We start from the raw sequence: 22,382 nt of genomic DNA, 5'->3' as shown, positions 1-22,382 counted from the left end.
AGTCAAATGTATCAACCTCAGTACTTGAGTTTTTAAGCCTGTTACTTATTCTATTGGTCTCTTTTACTGAACCTCTAAGTTATGGGGACATAAACACAACACCAGTCAAGTAGTGGTGATGGACAAACACAGACACAAAGACACACACACACACTCTCATAGATATAACTATATATATAATGGGCTTCTTTCAGTTTCTGTCTAGCAAACCTACTCACAAGGTTTTGGTTGGCTCAAGGCTATAGTAGATGACATTTGTCCAAGGTTCCATGCAGTGGGACTGAACCTGGAACCATGTGATTGTTTACTTGTTTATTTTCTGTATTTGTATCACTCTACCTGATGGAGCCGTGATGAATCACTGGGTAAGTTTTATTGAATACACTTTTCAAGTTTTCACATGACCCAACCTGAAAACAATTATGTGATGAACCAGCAGAGGAATCTCTATATGGACACCTGATCAGGTAGAAATATTAACTAAATTGCTATCTGATGTCATACGGAAAAAATACTGGATGTTGTGGTCACAGATATTTAAAACAAAGATCGATATTTGTGGCTGGAATGCTTTTAATTATTAGTCTGCTCACTCAGGGTTGGATTTTGAAACATATCTGGTTTAATCTTAGTTGCCTTTAAATACAATTCTCAAGAAAGACTCTAATACTGGTTTCAAATTTTGGCACATGACCAGCAATTTTGGGAGAGGGTTTAAATCAATTACATTGACCCCAGTACTCAACTGGTACTTATACTATTGATCCTGATTGAATGAATGGCAAAGTCGACCTTGGTGGCATTTGACCACAGAATGTAAAGGTGAATGAAATGCTGCTAAGCATTTTGCCTGGCATGCTAACGATTCTGCCAGCTCGTCACCTTAAGAAAGGATCTAATATTGATTTCTAATGTAAACAGTCTACATATTTTTGTGGGGAGTGGCTGGGAATGTAATCACTTCACCCAACCCTAGTGCATTAACCCTTTAGTATTCAGATTAACTTATCAAATGTAATACTTATTTAATCACACTGCTTTTAATTAATCATGCATTTGCCCGAGATTTTGATGATGTGATTGCACATTTTAAGAACAACATTGTAGGATAGGTGTGAGAGGCTGGATCTGGCTGATTTGAACTTAAAACAAGTAGAATACTTGGGGTAGATATGTCTAGCTTAAATGCTAAAGGGTTAATGGTATGTATTTGTTTATTGATTTTAGATGGATGAAGATCTAAATTAACCTTGGTGGGATTTAAATCCAAGGTATTTTGTTTGGAATTCTGTTGATTTTGTCACCCTACTACTATTAACTTTCTTTTACCTTGACTGCAGCCATGCTGGGACATCATCTTCAAGGGTTTTAGTTGAAGAAATTAGCCCCTGTCTACTACTTATTCTCTTGGTCTCTTTTGCTGAACCGCTAGGTTATGAGGACATAAACAAACCAACACCTGTTGTCAAGCGGTGCACATACACACACACACACACACACACACACACACACAATGGAATTCTTTTAGTGCCTGTCTACCAGATCCATTCAGAAGGCTTTTGTACACCTGGGTCTGTAGTACAAGACATTTGGTCAAGGTGACATGCAGTGGGATTGAACCAGAAACCATATGATTGGGAAGCAGACTTCTTAGCAAACAGCTATGCAAATATCTGCAAATAACTTTATGTTAGCATGGGTTTTACCTCCCTACTTTTGTACCAGTTTCCTATGCTGAGGTTCCAACAATCTAACCAAAATACCAACATATCTTCCATTCAGTGAACTTTTAACATTGTATTACTATAGTTTCAACTTAAAAACAATTTCACAATTCCTGACATCTGATCATTCTTTAATTATTTGTTAATGGTAGGTAGCACAGTTTTTTGGGGATATATATATAATGAAATCTATACCCTTTAGTGTGGGTCAGATAATTTATGCAGGCAGCAAACCTCCTTTTCTTGTTTAATATACTAGCAGTAAATATCAAAAGAAACTCTTAGAAATTAGGATTATAATTGAGACGTTAATATTGCTGTACTCTACTTTAGTGTCAGAATCCTTAACTTTTGCTTTTCTTTTTAGTTATTGGTTACACTAAGAAGGATGGACATTTGTAATGGATTGTAAATAGTGAAATAATGCTAGCATTTTCTGAGGGCGGTTCATTTTGTGGTTAGAAGTGAGGAAACACCTGATGTTAGCAGTGTAAGCAGAATGTATACCATCACTGTAGCAAAGTTTGCAGATTGTTGTGAATTTAAGTGAACACTTATCTTGAAGCTGATTACAAAATTGAAGATAATCTAAAAATGGTTTTGGTGGTGGTAGTGGTGGTGGCGGTTGCAGTGGCTGTTGTTGTTGGTGTTGTCATTGTTCAGAGATAGTTTTTTTTAACATTTGCTGATGACCTTACAGAACACAACATTTATGGCATATAAAACTCCATTTAATCTTATCATTTTGTTAGTTTTCTAGCAGATGGCCAGTATATGTGTGTGCACGTGTGTGTCTGTCTGTTGGACTGATTCACATGACAAGGGACTATTAGCACTTGACATTTAAACACCACTTGTTATTTGCAAGCCATTGTCAGTGCCGCTACACTTGCTAAAATTGGCAACCAAATCTTCCTCAGATCACACCCTTCTGTCTTAGACAAGCAAAAGATACACTGAATAATGTGTTCATACATACCATATTTCCCAACTTACACGCCAGCATTGTATCTAGTGTAAACATGTACATTATTTACATTTGATGGATATTTGTCCTAAGGTATTTTTCAATGTTGTTGTTATTATTATTATTATTATTATTATTATTATTATTATTATTATTATTATTATTATTATTCAGGTCACTGCTTGGAATCGAACTTGGAATTGACCTGGGGCTAAACTACAACTTGTTTATTGAAAATATTTTGTTACTAACTTTTATTCAAGAGACAATGGTGTCTAGCTGCATTTATTTTAGTAACCCACGCTCTTAACCACTATGCCATATGCCCACGGGCATATGACCTGAATAATAATAATAATAATAATAATGATAATATTAACAACAACAACAACAATAACATCGAAAAATACCTTAGGAATGAGAACCCAGGTTCAAAATTTGCTCAAGACACCTGATGAAGGCTGGAGGGTATATCAGCCGAAACGTTGTGTTAGCAACAAACAAGATGAGGGCAAATATCCATCAAATGTAAATAATGTACATAATTCCTCATCTCTTAATTATAGAACTGTATAAACATGTAGTATAAACATTCAAACATCATCATTATCATTTCAAATCCTGCTGCATTTCACTTGGAATTTTTGGTCCTCCAAAGTAGTTTTAGTGTATAAGTTGACCTACCTTGCTTTTTAGCTGTAAATTTTGGTTTGAAAAATTTGATTTGCATGTCTGAAAATACAGGTACTCCTAAAAAAAGATGAGATGTTCAGCTAGAATGCCTGTAATCATTGATCTTGTCTGATCAGTCAGAATTGACCTGGGGCTAAACTACAACTTGTTTATTGAAAATATTTTGTTACTAACTTTTATTCAAGAGACAATGGTGTCTGGCTGCATTTATCTGAATTACTTTGTTGCTAGAGCTGCTCATTTATTGGTAAATTTCAGTCTAGGTTTATTTAATTACTTTAAGAACTGATCATGTATTGATTCCAGTTGCTTGGATAATTAATATCTCATGATATTTGCTCTGTGTTCTATGTTTGCCATTTTGCTTTTGTCACATTTAGTGATTAAGTGCTGGTCATGTGTAATAATAATAATAATGATAATAATAGAAAATCTATATTTTTGTTCTTAGTCCAAAGGTTTTATAACTTCAATGGCTGTAATGTTAGTCCATTTCTGTATTATATTAAATTCTTTTTTTTCTAGACACTGACATAGCTATGTGGTTAATATTTTTTTAGTTTCCGGTTCAGTCACACTGCACAGCACCTTGGACTGACCAATATCTTGTGAGTAAGTTTGATAGATAATGGAAACTGTGCGGAAGCCTATCTTATATATGTGTGTGTGATAACTAATGTTGGTTGAAAACTGTTTGGAAACTAGTGTTGGTTTGTTTACATCCCCATAATTTAGTAGTTTGGTGGTTTGGCAAAAGAGATTGATAGAATAAGTACCCGCAAGTGTCTTCTACTATAGCCTCGGGCCGACCAAAGCCTTGTGAGTGGATTTGGTAAACGGAAACTGAAAGAAGCCCGTCGTATATATGTATATATATATATATGTATATATATATATATATATATATATATAAATATATATATATATGTATGTGTGTGTGTGTATATGTTTGTGTGTTTGTCCCCCCCCCCCCCGAACATCGCTTGACAACCGATGTTGGTGTGTTTACGTCCCTGAAACTTAGCGGTTCGGCAAAAGAGACTGATAGAATAAGTACTAGGCTTCCAAAGAATAAGTCCTGGGGTCGATTTGCTCGACTAAAGGCGGTGCTCCAGCATGGCCACAGTCAAATGACTGAAACATGTAAAAGTGTAAAAAAAAATATACTGGGGTCAGTTTGTTCTACTAAGACCACTTTTGGCAGTGCCCAGTATGGCCACAGTCCAATGACTGAAAAAGAAAGAAAATAAACAAACCTATTTTTTTTTTACTTTTTTTTGTGTTTATAGCATTCCTCCCCATTCCCCTTCTAAACACAGATAGTTAATATTTTTATATTCATTTCCTTATATATGGAAAAGTTCCCATCTATTTTTACATAATTCGAAATTTTGATATTTTTTCATTATTCTATTTTCCTACGAAGGCTTTTTCTCTCCATTAGATAATAATACTACCATTATTATCCTAAATGTAATTGATGCTAATATTAGATTGCTTTTTGTTGGTAATAACACTGACTCACTAATTTACATCGAAACCATAATCAATTCCTGGTTATAGAAAGTGTGCTGGTGCTTATTATATTTATTTATTTATCTGTGCTCATTTTGGCACTAATGTTCATTAACGTAATATTCCCATTCAGTTTCATGCAACTCATGTTTTGATGCATATTATTTTGGCTTTACTTAAACACATTCTACTTCTGATATTGCTATAGCCATTTAGTAATGTTCATAAATAATTGCAATGGCCATTCTGTTGATGTATTTCATCTGTTTCACATTTTCTGAGGTACCTTATATATATGTGTGTGTGTGTGTGTGTGTATATATATATATATATATATATATATATATATATATATATAGATGTATGTATGTGTGTGTGTGTGTGTGTGTGTATTCTTTTCTAACTCCAATTTATGGGAATGTTTGTTTTTATGGTTTGACAATTTTTTTAGTAAACATGCTACATTTTAATCGTCTATCTATCTATCTATCTAATAATAATAGGTAGCTAGGCAGCTATTATTATTATTATTATTATTATTATTATTATTATTATTATTATTATTATTATATGTTTGACTTTTGCTTTGTATTTGTACAAGTTGGCTCCAAGTCTCACCCAGAGACCTCAGAGACAACAAGTTAGAAGTTCATGCTGGTGTTATGCTTAGGATGTCATATTTGTTTTTGTTAAACGTTCTAGAGAATGTTTAAGAAACCATAAGAAAATTATGAGTTTATTTTAAAATTTGAGCTAACATAGACAGTATTTTATGTAGGATATGGGCAGTTCCCATGAGCGCTATCTTTTGAATTTCTGCCATTTTGGGGTTTCCTGGTATCTGAGCTAGGTAGCAATCAGCCCCTTTTGCTATCATTCCTAAGGCACCTATGGCAACAGATATTGTTTTAGTCTTCAGGTTCCACATTTTGCCAATTTCTATTTCAAGATCTTTATACTTGCTCAGTTTTTGGTAGGTATTGACAGATACATTTATATCAATTGGGACAGTCATATCAATGGGGAGGCATGATTTTTGCCTGAGGTCTTTCAGTATAATGTCTGGCCTATTTGCATTTATCTGTCAGTTTGAATGGTGAAGTTCCAGAGGAGTGGGATGTGATCACTTTCAAGTACTGGGGGTGGTTTGTGTTCCAACCAGTTTTTATCATGGGCTAGGTCCAGGTTTTCACAAATTACCCAGTGAATATATTGTGCATCTCTATCATACCTATTGAGATACTCTGTAGGCACAAGAAGACTGCACATGGAGACAACATGATCAATGGTTTCATTTTATTGTTGACATACACAACATGTTGGGTAGCTGCCATTCTTTAATATGTTGGCCTGGTAGTTTCTTGTAGGTAGGCATTGATCTTGGGCTGCTATGATAAACCCTTCTGATTCTGATTTTCTTCAGGTCAAGTAGCTCATCCTGCTTAAATGGTCCTTGAATAAGGGGTATTTAAGGATGTTGAACAAAACACCCATGTTTCCAAAGGTGAATTATCGAAATCCCAAAGAATTCCTCTCAGCATATGGCAACTATGATACTCCCCCACTTCTTCTGCTTATGATCAGAGATGCACATATCATCAGCCACTCAAGGACATGCTCAACTGATTATGGTCAAACAACAGACAAGCATATCTGTGGTGTTGAGCAGAATATTTGCTGTAGCCCATCTTTTACACGAAGATAAAACATGTCCATGATAACACTTCCAATCAGTTAAGATCAGAAGTCATCAATATCAATATTGTAGAATCGTTACCACACTGTACTAAATTCCTAGCAGCATTTCTTCTAGCTCTACATTTTGAGTTCAAATTCTGTCAATGTCGACTTTACCTTTCATCCATTTGGAATCGATAAAATAAGATATCAGTTGAGTACTGAGATCGATGTAATCGACCACCTTCTCCCACAAATTGCTGGCCTTCTGTAAGATTTAGAAAGAAATATTATTATTATTAATCATTTGGCATTTTAGTAAGCTACTTATGTGAGACAATCAAAAGCTTTCTTTTTGTTGATCTAGGCATTTAGTTCTTCTTTTGAATTTTAGCATCATTCAGTGCCTTCTTGTTTGCATGGAACTACTTGAGTATACCAAGTGAGCATCAAATAAAAGAGTATGAGTAATTTTATATTCTGAGTTCAAATCCCACTGAGATCAGCTTTCTTTCATTTTTCTAGGGTCGGCAAAATAAACTACGAGTCAAGTTCTGGATCAATTTAATTGACTAGCTCTTCATGTTAGTCGCTCTGTTCTGTTCTGGTCCTTACTCTCATTCTTTAATCCCTCATCTTGCATAAAGCTACTGTCCTCTCTAATGTTGTCCATAATTAAGATGGTTTACTACTTCTTCATGTAAAGTGATAAATAATAGATAACAACTCTCAAAGTAGGAGATATAAGAATACAGCTTTCAGAGTTGGTATTTCTTGAGATTCCACTATCTCAAGAACCAGTTGCTTCAGAAAAATATAGACTTCCATTTTACAATTTTCAAAATAACTGTGGAATTCCCACAGTTACTGCTAGCTATTGTTATCATCATCAGATTGGAGCCTGGTATAGCCATCGGGTTTCACCAGTCCTCAGTCAAATTGTCCAACCCATACTAGCAAGGAAAGCGGGCGTTAAACGACGATGATGATGATGATCTTCATCATCATTTTGTCATCATCATCACTGTTATTATCCCGTTCAGGTTACATATCTCATCCATCACCTTTGTAAAAAGCAATGAAATCATCATCATCAACATCTTTATTTTAGTGACATTTCGTCCATCTTCGAATTCTGAGTTCAAATTCTGCCAAGGTTCACTTTGCCTTTCATCCTTTCAGAGTTGATGAAATAAACACCAGTTGAGCACTAGGGTTGAAGTAATCGACTTACTCACCGCCTCCCTTGTACCAAAATTTGAAACCATTATTATTATTATTATTATTATTATTATTATTATTATTACTACTACTACTACTACTACTACTACTACTACTACTACTACTACTACTACAGAGTTGATTTTGCCTTTTATTCTTTCAGGGTTGATAAAATAAGTAACCAGTTGAACACTGGAGTTGATGTAATCGACTATTCCCCCCACCCCAAATTTCAGGCCTCATGCCTATAGTAGAAAGGATTATTATTATTATTATTATTACTAGCTGGCCCTGTGGCATCAAAAATTGTAGTATTTTATATATAAAAAGGGTGCAAAAACGTAAAAAGAAATCAGTGCTTCAACTCTGTGTGTGTGTGTGTGTGTGTGCGCATGTGTGTGCTGATGCGTGCATAGGTGCATATGTATACATTTATATGTATGAGCCGCACAGTCTGTAGTGAATGTGTTTTTCTATACTTTATCGCTTCCTTCCATTTTAAGTGTGTCTGTTTATATATATATATGTATGTGTAAATGCATGTGTCTGTAATTCTATTTTCTATGTATCTTTCTAAATAAGCATACACAAACACATATACACTCATTCAAATAATTAAACATACTTTACACAAACACACACATACATACACACACACACACATACAAACATTCACATTCCTCCCTTTTACACGCACACACATATACTCACACAGAGTTGAAGCACTGTTTGATTTTTGTTTCACTGTTGACTTTTCACCATCTCACTGCCATTGGTGGATCACCCCTTCCTTTTTCATTTGTATGTTGTGACGGAGAAATACACAAGAGTATTATTATAGTAGAAGATACACGACACTCTCTTTGCCACTTCCTCTTTCTCATTGCTCTTAATTTCTCTCACTCCTTCTCAGTCATGGCTATTACTCTCACTACTTCTTCACTGAATTACTATTTTTCATCCTCTCCCTTCACCCTAACTGCGTGATTCCACAATGTAACCTCGTGGATATCGTTGGCGATTTTTTTCTTCCTCCGTCTTTCCCTTCTTTGGACTTTCTTTGTTTCCGACAAAGAGCTCCGCTCGAAACATCAAGTTCTCTTTCTTTCCTTTCCAGAGCGTCCAGTAACACAATTTGTATCACGTCCTCACGTTGTTTTTCGTTGTTGTTTTTTTGTCTTTTTCCTTTTTTGAACTATATATATATATATATATATATATATATATATATATATAAATAAAGATAAGATCGATATTTAAAATATTAATCCTATCAAGTGGTCAGCATGGGAATAAAAACCATCAAAGGTAATAATTATTTAAAATTATAATACAGGGTATCAAGAGATACCACCACGCTGAAAAAATAGCAGTCAAATCCTGACTCTAAAACGACAATAAATGTCCACAGATTTGGGGCAAGTGAAATCGTAATTGAACCATACTCGATGAGTGGCACCTGTTCCAGTGGAGCACTAACAGCACTGTCCGGGTGTGTTCATTGCCAGAGCAGCTGTCTGGCTTCCGTGCTAGTGGCCTGTACATTTGAGCGTAATCGTTACCAGCATTGCCTTCTAGCACTTGGATTTGGAATTATCTTATTATTTTACTGATTTATTTGGTCTTCGTCTTCGCTACTCGTGCCATGTGGACATTTATTGTGGTTTTAGAGTCAGGATTTGACTGCTATTTTTTCAGCGTGGTGGTATCTCTTGATACCCTGTATTATAATTTTAAATAATTTTAAAAAATTTTAAATATATATATATATACAAATATATAAAAACACTACACTCATTATTATATTAGGTAATTATTGTTGTTGTTGTTGTTATTATGCAGTTGGCGCAGCTAATAGAACTGAGTGATAATCTAAAGGAGAGCGAAATCCATCTACCGTCTGTGGAAAACAAAAGCATTGTGACTTTTGTTAAAGATGTACATGATGCTACTCAAACTTTAGAATCTGTTGCTAAGCACTGGATTGAGGCTTGCAGAAATGATGTAAGTACAAAGAAGACTTTCCCTTTTCTTTTTAAACTGTTGTATACATAATTAAATTTACCAAAGAGGAAAAAGAAAATGTTATCCTTGAAAACTTTGTCAGAATGAAAAAAAACAATGTATTTATTTTTTACTTGCTCCAGTCATCAGACTACAGCCATGTTGGGGCACCACCTTGAAGAATTTTAGTTAAATGAATTGACCCCCCCCCCCAGTACTTATGATTTTTTTTTCTTTTTTGGCCTTAGTATTTATACTGTCGCTCTCTTTTGTTGAACTGCTAAGTTACAGGGATGTAAGCACACCAACATGGTTGTCAAGCAATGGTGGGGGACAAACACAGACACAAAGACACACACACATAGATACATATATCTACATAAATGTATATATATATTATATATATATCATCATCATTGTTTAACATCCGCTTTCCATGCTAGCATAGGTTGGATGATTTGACTGAGGACTGGCAAGCCAGAAGGGTGCACCAGGCTCCAATTTGATCTGGCAGAGTTTCTACAGCTAGATGCCCTTCCTAACGCCAACCACTCTGAGTGTGTAGTGGTTGCTTTTACATGCCACCCGCACGAGGGCCAGTCATACGGTACTGGCAATGGCCACACTCAAAAAGGTGTGTTTTACGTGCCACCTGCACGGGAGCCAGTCCAGCGGCACTGGCAACGACCTTGCTCGAATGATTTTCTAATGTGCCACCAGCACAAGTGCTAGAAGGCAATGCTGGTAACGATTACGCTCAAATGGAGCTATGTATAGGCCACTAGCACGGAAGCCAGACAGCTGCTCTGGCAATGAACACACTCGGACAGTGCTGTTAGTGCTCCACTGGAATAGGTGCCACTCATCGAGTATGGTTCAATTACGATTTCACTTGCCCCAACAGGTCTTCGCAAGCAGAGTTTAGTGTCCAATGAAGGAGAGGTTGGCATGGGTGCCAGTTGTCGGTTTCGGTTCGATTTCAGTTTCAGATTTCAAATTTCAAATTCCAAATTCCAAGTTCACTTACACACACACACAGACATACACACACACACACATAACAAAGTGTTAGCGCAAAGCAGTGTTTGGGCATGAGTAGAATTTAGGCTAGTTGAAATATGTTCGTCACATATTTCAACTGCTGAAAGGCAAATACGCTGCCATTGCCATGGATAAAAAGTCTCCCTTATGGTAAAAAGGTGTGAAAACACTGGTTTGTTCAGTGTCACCCTCTATTAGGAATCTCAGACATCGATGTTTCGAATTTTTTGACCCTTGTCAATGAGATATACATAAGAGAGGCAACTCTGAATGAATTTAATAAAGTCGTAGCTTTATATATAATCCAGTCAATTTAGGTACATCTCATTGACAAGAGTCAAAATACTCAAAGCATCGATGTCTGAGATTCCAAATAGGGGTAACACTGAACGAACCAGTGTTTTCACACCTTTTTACCATAAGAGACATTTTTTCTCCAGAGTAACAGCAGTGTATTTGCCTTTTAGCAGTTGAAATATGTGACAAACATGTTTCAACTAGCCTAAATTCTGCTCATGTATGTGTGTGTGTATGTGTGTGTATATATATGTGTGTGTGTTTGTGTGTGTGTGTGTGTGTGTGTGTGTGTGTGTGTGTGTATAATATGTGACACTTAGTCGGTTGTCATAATAAAACTCAGAGTTTTGGATGCTGGGGCTGAAGTCTGCTCCAACAACTCATCAGTTATTAAGACAAACCTGTCTTAATACCTGATGAGATGCCGGAGCTGACTTCAGCCCCGGCATCCGAAACTCTGAGTTTTATTATGACAAACAACTAATTCTCACATATTATATCTATAGATAAATTCCTCAATTTACATAATGTCGAGGTCTCATTCATTCTTTTGTTGTCATATTATTATTATTATTAATATATATATATATATATATATATATATATATATATATATATATATATATATATATATAAGACACATAAGTATAAAATCTTCTGGGAAGGTAACAGTAATGGAGTAGGGGGTGTAGCCATACCCCTCGCAGAGAAATGGGTGGATAAAGTCATAGAGGTAGTCAGGGTGTGCGATAGGATGCTTAAGCTCAGGCTAGTCTTGCAGAATAGTATAGCTGCAATTATCTCTGCCTACGCTCCACAAGTGGGCCTACCAAATGATCAGAAGGATCCCTTTTATGATACCCTTCTACAGGGTACCTCAAAGACGAGTGGCAATGACCTCATCTTTGTGGCTGGAGATTTTAATGGGCATGTCGGACAGCAATCTGGTATCTTCCATAGTGTTAATGAGGGCCACAGAGTTGGTTCCCAAAACAAAGAGGGAACTAGGCTACTGGAGTTCTGTGATGCAAGCAACCTATTAATCTGCAACATCAACTTCAGGAAGCCAGCCAGCCACCTGATCACCTATCAATCAGGTGATTCTGCGAGCCAGATTGATTTCATGCTCACCAGAGAGCTTGATGCATAGCTGTTCTTAAATACAAAGACCCTTCCTGGTGAAGAATGTACCCACCAACATAGACTAGTCATTAGTGACTTTAGACTTGAGGCCAAAAGGACACCAAGAAGCAGACCAATCCAGAAAAGGACTTGGAAGCTTAAGAACCCTTCACATGGTCAGAGATTTAGGGACATCCTCATTGAGAAATTTGATGAGAGGGAGGAGGTCCTACAGACGTGTGACCAAGCCTGTGGCTGGTGCAAAGTCCCTTCCAGACCTAGGGTAATGTGGCGGAATAATACTGTAGACAGAGCCATTAGAGCAAAGAAACAGTCCTAGAAAACCTGGAAGAGTGGGGGGTAGCATGAAACTGTACCAGATAGCCAGAAGGGAGGTTAGGTGACAGGTATATATAGCTAAGGAAGAAGCAGAAAAGAAGAAGTTTGCCAATGTTCAGCAATGTGAGGACCAAAGAACTGAAGTATTTTGGATTGCAAGACAGTATGTGAGAGAAAATTGTGACAGGAGAGAAATGTGTCTGCATGGATGATGGTGAACTTGCATTTAATGATTCTGCAAAGAAAGAGGCTTGGAGATGCCATTATGAAAGACTGCTGAATGTAGAGAATGAATAGGAGGAGGAGAGCCTGCCAAATGTTCACCCAGTAGAGGGACCAGCTACCCGAATCTACACCCTGATAGATAAAGCAATTAAGGATATGAAGTCAGGGAAAGCCTGACTGCCGAGGTGCTTAAAATATCTGGTCGTGTGGGTTATAGTCTAGTCACTTGTATTGTAAATCAGGTAGTTCACGAAGGAGTCATAACCAATGACTGGTGTAGCAGCACCATAGTCAGCTGCTACGAAGGTACAGGTGATGCTTTAGATAGAAATAACTACAGGAGTATCAAATTGCTGGATCAGGCAATGAATTTCTTGGAGAGGGTCATAGCCCAACGAATTAGGGAGAGAGTTAGCCTAAATGAGATGCAGTTTGATTTTGCACCACTGATACTATATTTCTGGTAAGGTGACTGCAGGAGAAATACCTAGCTTCAACCACAGCATCAAGATGGCTCCAAAATCCAGCACATGCATTCCTTACTGTGTCCCTTGGAAGATCTTTTCAAGGGGGTTTCTCTCAGAAGATCTTTTCAAAGAGGTGGTGGTGAATTTTAGCATGTGGATGCAGTCAGGATGCCTACTGTGTCATAGTCTCTGTTGCTGTTCTCTATGTCATGTCTTACTGTCTTTTCAGTGTTCACAGAGCATTGAGCAGTAATAGTACAAGATCTGTATTTATATAGCAACGATGTATAAATACAGACCTTGTACTTCCATTGTCCATTCAATGATGTACACAGCATCAACTGTACACAGAATGTACACAGCATTAACTGTTCCTTTCTCTTTAACGAATCCACACTGTGTTTCTATTTCTAATATTTCTCATTCAGAATCTAAATGTCAGGACAAGTAACAATATATTTGTAATGTCACCCATAAAGCTAATGGTTCTCTATAGCTCATATCCTATTGCCCCAGATTCTTTTTTTTTTTTTTTTCTTTTTTGGAAAGTGCTATATAGATTAATTTGAATATTCCTTCTAGACTTCATCAAAGAGACTTATTTTGTCCGTTCCAAAGTCTTCTAACACCTCAATCATCGCTGTAAGAATATTATCTGGTCCAGTGCATGTCTTTCACTTCCTATACGTATTCTTTAACATATACATACACATATTCCTTAACAACCTTTTGTAATAACTTTCACACTTCTTTATTTTCCCTTCCACTGTAGGCATGTACAGCAGTGTTGCTTTGAATATATTTATTTTCAATGACGTACTGATTCATACACACAATTTATCTTGCAACTATTCAAATATTTCATGTGACTCATCCTCATTAGTAAATCTCCCACACCCAGCTTCTCCCCATAGAAAACCTAACATCGCATTTACTACATATTTTTTTGGTATTGTTTCCTGCTATACTACCTGTTCTTTTTTTATTTATTCTTCTTAGAGATACTGATTATTTAATGTGGGCTTATTATCTATCATACTATTCCACCATCACTATGTCAGTTTCTGAGCGGATGCCTTGTTTAGCCACAGAGCTAGTCACTGGCTTAAAACAAGTTATCTCTCAAGGTTCTCTATTACATTCAACAAGGCCTGCTAGCATTTCAATCAATAATGTACCAGACAACCAGCAGTTCATATTCTGTCCTTTGCCCTATTTCCATTACCAAGTTACTTAGTTTTCAATGACCAATTCCACTTATCTTTAACTTGTATCTTTCACTGATACAAGTATTATTCTTGTTTATGCAGTATGGTATGATTTTAGGGAGAGTTGGTTACTTTTTCTAGCAGGCTAAGCACCTGTATATAGTAGGTAAGGGCAACCTTTTTTTGAGAAGCGGGCTGCATGAGACATGACTTATAATTAAGTAAGCCACACTACAAAAAAAATTCAAGGTGATTTTTACATTTGAGAAACCATTTCAGAAAGTCCTGAGGAGTGCAGTTTGCCTATGACTGGTTATATGATCCCTCATTGGCTTGTGTGGTTCATAAAAGGCACTTGTGCCATTCACACATAAAAGGCACCCATGCTGGTGATACATAATAGACAACTACTATACTCTGTGGAGTGGTTGGCATCAGGAAGGGCATCTAGGTGTAGGAACCAAGCCAAAATGGACTGGAGCCTGCTGCAGCTCTCTGGCTTACCGGTTACAATATGATACGATATGATATGATATTAGAATTTATAGTACATATAAATTTGTAATTAATATCATATCATATCGTATATATTTACCCACTATATGTTAAAACATACTGTACATTTATATATCGTAATGTATTGTCTTAAATTGTTAAATATTTTTATACAAGTTGGAAACTATGCATGTTTATAAATATTTTTAAATAAATATTTTAAACATCCATGATATTTCTGAAGTTTATGTCCTTGTATATGCCTGTATACTTTATTTTATCTTATCTTACTATTTTAGACGTTTTAGAGACTTAAAACTATATATTTATTGATTCTAGAATGATTTGAACACACACATATATATTAAATCTTGCGTTGGATATATGGTATTGTTCCTGTGGTCTTCCACCCTTATGTATCCATTCTTACCATAATTTGAATTCTAGCTCATGCTGAGCACTTCAACTCTAGTCCGTTTTTATGTATTGTTATATTAACAATATCTAATTATACAAAAAATTACAGTTTATATGTATATATATATATATATATATATGTATGTGTGTGTGTGTGTATGTCCCCCCTCCCCAACATCGCTTGACAACCGATGGTGGTGTGTTTACATCCACATAACTTAGCGGTTCGGCCAAAGAGACCGATAGAATAAGTACTAGGCTTCCAAAGAATAAGTCCTGGGGTCAATTTGCTCGACTAAAGGCGGTGCTCCAGTATGGCCGCAGTCAAATGACTGAAACAAGTAAAAGAGTAAAGAGTATATATATATATATATATATATATATATATATATATATAAATAATAATAAAGGAGTTACAACGCAAAAACGTATAAATTCAAATGAACATATTTATCTTCTTCAATATATATTTCAGTATAAAGAATTCATTAAGATGCTTAAATCAAAATTTCTTTACACATCATTCAGGAATAAATATAACATCAGAAAAAATACATTCCGTTTAAAAACACAAACCGTTCATGGCGAAAAAATTTCACAATTACAAAAACCGAACAAAATTTTTTAAGTTTTAGCAAAAAGAATGCTATTACCTACATACAGGCATCTGCGTGTGCGCCCGTACACACATGCACACACGTTCATACGTGCACACACGTTCATGCACGCACACACGTGCACTCTCACATGTATATGTATGCATACACAAAGAAGCAAAGTTCACAAGTCATAAATACATACACACACACACACATATACATACACACACATACACATACATCCACATATATATATATAAATATAAATATAAAAATATGTTAAAAAAACCTCATTTTAAAATTATAAAATTATATATACATATACAAAAAAAAAACACCCTATACACATACAAACCACCATACATACACATATACGCATATATACATATATATACATGTACATATACATATACACACACACATATATATACATACATACACACATATATGCATATATACATATATATACATATATATATATATACATATAGATATATACGCACACATACAAAACATCACACACATATACACACATACACATATATATATATATATATATATATATATATATATATATATATATACACATCTCTGAGTGGTTGGCGTTAGGAAGGGCATCCAGCTGTAGAAACTCTGCCAAATTAGATTGGAGCCTGGTGTTGCCATCCGGTTTCACCAGTCCTCAGTCGAATCGTCCAACCCATGCTAGCATGGAAAGCGGAAGTTAAACGATGATGATGATGATGATGATGATATACATACATAAACATACATATATGTACATATACATACATATATATACATATACATATACATACATATGTATACACATACACACACACATACATACATACATACATACATATACACACATATACGCATACATATATACACACATACAAAACATTGCCCACACACACATATATACACACACACACACACTCATATATATATATATATATATATATATATATATATATATATATATATACATATATACATATAAGTATATATACACATATACACACATACATACACATACCCATATACATATATACACACACATACACACATACATACACATATATACACACATTTTTCCACGTATACCTATGCATATGTATATACACTTGCACATGTATATGAACAGATGTACGAATAAGTAAATAGAGCAATAGCAGAACTAAAAATACTAAAACCCAGACCTTAATACCTGATCATAACAAAGTTCTGCTATAGGAGAAATAAACAATGAAATTATCTAAACCAAAAATAAGTATGTTTGCGAACGTGAACACATCTGAACCCATTATATGTTAGTTTATTAATTAGTTTATGCTTAGAAAATAGAATAAAAAACAACTCAAGATTGCACAAGTTGCAATACCTCCTACCCTTATCGTATGGGAAATTCCTCCCTATAATAGACCATTCTAAGGAAAAGTTCTTATTTTGTTCTTTTAACCCCCAAATAAACCTACTAAGACTAGTACTAGCTATTTTACTCCTATCTCTAAACGTATTAAAGTGACAAGAAATTCTCCTACAAATCTTATCCGAAGAACAACCCACATAAACACTAACATCTGTATCACTCTTAACTTTACACTGATACACTATATTCCTTAATCTCACGTTCGAACCCTCAAACTTTAACCTCCTGGAATTAATCTCAGTTACCTCAATCTTAGAACTTATAATATTATTACCTAAGTGAGGGTCCTCATCCCTATTCATTCCATTCATGCCTGTCTTAAGAACTTTAGAATTATGTGCTGCAATAATCTGCTCTAGGTTCTTAGTATTAGAAAAACCAAACCTAACACTATGCGTATTAATAATTTTACCGTAACGCGAATTTGCAGGGAAATGCTTACTAATTACCTCCCTAAACTGAGCTACCAAATTTGACTTAACATTTTTATCAAATGGTAAAATAAACCAAAGATAACCATCATTAATATTATTAAAGCCTTTTGCAAAATACCTAAAACATTTAGAATTACGCATGACATTATTACGATTATATCTATGATCATAAATTTTTTTATTATTATTACTCCTAACCAACATAAGCTTATTATTCCTAACATCCCTATCTACTCTAACCTCACCAGATTCAGGTTCAACATAATAAACCTTATCTTTAAAACCAGCCCTATTTAGAGCTTCATTATAAAAAGGAGCTTCATTATAAAAAGGAGCTTCATTATAAAAAGGAGCTTCGTTATCAAAAACAACACGATTAGCTGATAACTTAGAAAGCCTAATCGAAATATTTCTAACTAAATTATCAATAATACTTCTAGGGTGGTTAATCCATCTACTTATATATTTCAAATTAGTAGACGGTTTATGGTACGGTCTATACGTATCGTTTTTTATATCAAGTGTCACATCTAAATAATTAGCTAGCGAAATATCATCATCGTAAGTGACACTCATTCCCATCCTATTAAAAAATCTAGATAACCTACCTTTAAGTCTCTGCAAACATTGGGTAGAATAATTCCTAATATAAATAAGACAATCGTCCCTATATAAACCGCCCCTAACCATAGGGAATTGATCAGCCAATTCATACAAAATATAGGAACCCACAATATCTGCTATTTGAGCTGAGTCGGAACTTCCCATAGGAACATCGAAAGCATTAGGAGTATCTTTACGAATCCAAATCTTATCATTAAAAGAAATAAAGGACTTCCGAGCAGCTAACACTACTTCTATTTCATCCCTAGTAAGCTCTGCCTTGTTATGGAAGAACCAAAGAGCCTTATTAAGTACGCTAGGGTTAATAGAAGCATAAAAATTTGAAATATCAAACTGAATAAATTTAGCATTACATTTGTTTTCAATAGAACGAAACCACTCAATAACTTGATCAGTACTAGACCATAAATTCAAAAGTAATCCCTCAATTACAATAGGAATATACCTATCCAAAATACTTTTACTGATAATCCCAATATCAGATTTAGCCAGGCAAATAAGCCTCAAAGATGGTTGAGTCCAAAAATTAATTTTATGGTCTTTAAGAAGAAACCGCGGTTCCTTCAGCACAATAGGTTTAGTTCTGTCCGCAATATTATATTTCTCCATTAGTTTCTTAACATCCAAATTGGTCTTTCTGAGCGTCCATCCATTTGTAATTTTATAATTTTTTTCAATTTCCTTCCTAAGTAAATTCATGTAATGCTCCTTATTCAGTTTATAAATATTTCTAGTCTTGTCAGATTTAATGAAAATTCCTTTATCACTTTTCACTTGTTTGGTAACAGTATTAAGATATTTCAAATGCTGGTTCTTGTATGGCGATTTACGAAACTTAATATTTTCAACAATTGACCAAATATCTTCTTCAAACTTATCTAACCTATAATTATAAGGTGGGTTGTTTCTGGAACGAAACAATTTCTTAAACTTCAGTTCATTCTCAGGTAAATCCGTTATTTGTTCTTTCTTGTCAAAGAAAAACGCCTTCCAACGAATCCTGTTAATAAATGAATGTGTTTTCCTGATAAGTTCTTTAATATATACGTTATTAGGTGGAACAGGTATATCCTTCAAAGAAGCGTCTATGTTAAATAACTCCATAGGTAATGATTAAATAGCTGTCCAAGAAAAACAGTAAAAATTCAATATCAATATATTATAAATTAACTACCAACAAAAATAATTAGTAAGCTAACTCAAAAAATCATCACCAAAATAGCAGAAAAAAACGACAGTGAAGGTATGCAGACTCTTCAAGAATCGATCCTTTTGGTTATATTAATAATAATAAAGGAGTTACGTCGCAAAAACGTATAAATTCAAATGAACATATTTATCTTCTTCAATATATATTTCAGTATAAAGAATTCATTAAGAGGCTTAAATCAAAATTTCTTTACACATCATTCAGGAATAAATATAACATCAGAAAAAATACATTCCGTTTAAAAACACAACCCGTTCATGGCGAAAAAATTTCACAATTACAAAAACCGAACAAAATTTTTAAAGTTTTAGCAAAAAGAACGCTATTAACTACATACAGGCATCTGCGTGTGCGCCCGTACACACATGCACACACGTTCATACACGCACATACGTTCATGCACGCACACACGTGCACTCTCACATGTACATGTATGCATACACAAAGAAGCAAAGTTCACAAGTCATAAACACATACACACACACACACACACATATACATACACACACACACATACAAACCACCATACACACACATATACGCATACATACATATATACATATATATACATATACATATACACACACACATATATACATACATACACACATATATGCATATATACATATATATATATATATATATATATATATATACATATACATATATACATATATATACATATACATATATACACACACATACAAAACATCACACACACACATATACACACATACACATATATATATATATTTATATATACACATATACATACATATATGTACATATACATACATATACATATATATATATACATATACATATACATACATATGTATACACATACACACACACATACATACATATATATATACACACATATACGCATACATATATACACACATACAAAACATTACCCACACACACATATACACACACACACACACATATATATATATATATATATATATATATATATATATATATATATACATATATACATATATACATATAAGTATATATACACATATACATACATACACACATACACATACATACCCATATACATATATACACACACATACATACACATATATACACACATTTTTCCACGTATACCTATGCATATGTATATACACTTGCACATGTATATGAACAGATGTACGAATAAGTAAATAGAGCAATAGCAGAACTAAAAATACTAAAACCCAGACCTTAATACCCGATCATAACAAAGTTCTGCTATAGGAGAAATAAACAATGAAATTATCTAAACCAAAAATAAGTATGTTTGCGAACGTGAACACATCTGAACCCGTAGTTTCCATCTGTTAAATTCCACTCACAAGCTTTTGTCACCCCAGGGCTATAGTGGTAGACACTTGCCCCAAATGCCATGCAGTGGGGATGAACCTGAAACCATGTGGATGGGAAGCCACACCTTCAACTTTGTCATTATACATGATGGAATTTATTGAGATCTGTCATCATTAGATATAGATTTTTTGTTGCTGTTTACATTATTCTCCATTATCATCATTATTACATTAATGTCTACTTTTCCTTGCTGGCATATGAAATATACTTACCATATCATTTAATAATTCAGTTATCAATTCACTTTTAATATATTTATAACTGATTTGATATTTTATTTATCCCATGGGGATTGCATCAAAGCAGAAATAGATTCTCAATGTGTTGTGCCTGAGATCTAGTTTGATTCCCAGTTGTTGCTATTTCACTCTACATATGTTGCTAATAAATTTTCAATCAAGTGTGAATGCCACAGTTTCATTTCCATTCTCCTATAGATACAAAAACACAGTGTGTATGCAAGAAATTAGACTTTCATTTTTTTTTTTTTTTCATCAGAGGTGGGAAATAGTCAGTTGTTCAACTTCTTGCAATCAATAGTTATGGAAGTCCCATGTCACCACATCATTTTCATTTGGAGTTTCTTGGGTAACTCAGCATTGTGAGATAGTAAAGTGTTATTAAATTGTACAGCGTAACCCTTTATCATTCAGATTACTCTGTCAAATGTAATGCTTATTCATTCACATTGTTTTGAATTTATCATGCATAATGTGTGGCATTGAGATTTTGATGAAGTGATTGTGTATTTTCAGAGTGACATTGTAGAATAGGTGTGAGAGGTTAGATCTGAGCAGTTTGAACATAAAACAGATAGAATATTTTGGCCAGATATGACCAATTTAAATGCTAAAGAATTAAAGAGTAGTGTAAAACAAGTGAGAAAAATTAACTTAATAGTTTAAAGCATGATTTTAAAAAATAAGCTGACTTAAATAACATTATTTTTATCGAATGTCTTGTTTGGTTTTCTCTTAACAGTCACTGAAAGCTCAAATGTCCCAAGCCTGTGAACAATTGCAGGATGCCAGTAATGGAATTTATAGAACTATGAATCAACTGGAGCATGATGCAAGCAGTGGCATGTGCAAACAGTTAATTAATGCTTCCAAAGAAGTTCTGCAACAGACATTTCAGGTATACATCTATGCATTTTTGTTTGTACATTTAAGGACTTCATTTTCTAACAGCTCCTTTTTAAAATGGTAGGGAGATAGGCTGTTCTTTGTTGCAAATTGAGTAACCACAGACCACATTGAGTTTTCTAGATGTGTTAGTGTGGATTATTTAA

The 22,382-nt window shown here is 34.5% G+C and overlaps 1 protein-coding gene across 1 annotated transcript in view; it reads left to right on the top strand.

Annotated features, from left to right (window-relative positions):
* Window positions 1–22,382, top strand: part of LOC106874078 (catenin alpha-2) — a 62,757-nt gene that overhangs the window by 10,001 nt on the left and 30,374 nt on the right. The window contains exons 2-3 of the mRNA XM_014921672.3: window positions 9,640–9,801; window positions 22,073–22,228. Coding sequence (XP_014777158.1) covers window positions 9,640–9,801; window positions 22,073–22,228 — 318 coding nt within the window. The remainder of the gene's footprint in view (window positions 1–9,639; window positions 9,802–22,072; window positions 22,229–22,382) is intronic.

Source organism: Octopus bimaculoides, chromosome 14 (genome assembly GCF_046866305.1).
Source record: "Octopus bimaculoides isolate indiv1 chromosome 14, ASM4686630v1, whole genome shotgun sequence".
NCBI lineage: Eukaryota > Metazoa > Mollusca > Cephalopoda > Octopoda > Octopodidae > Octopus > Octopus bimaculoides.
The sequence above is the reverse complement of the archived record's forward strand: the minus strand, read 5'-3'. Positions and strand labels throughout refer to the sequence as shown.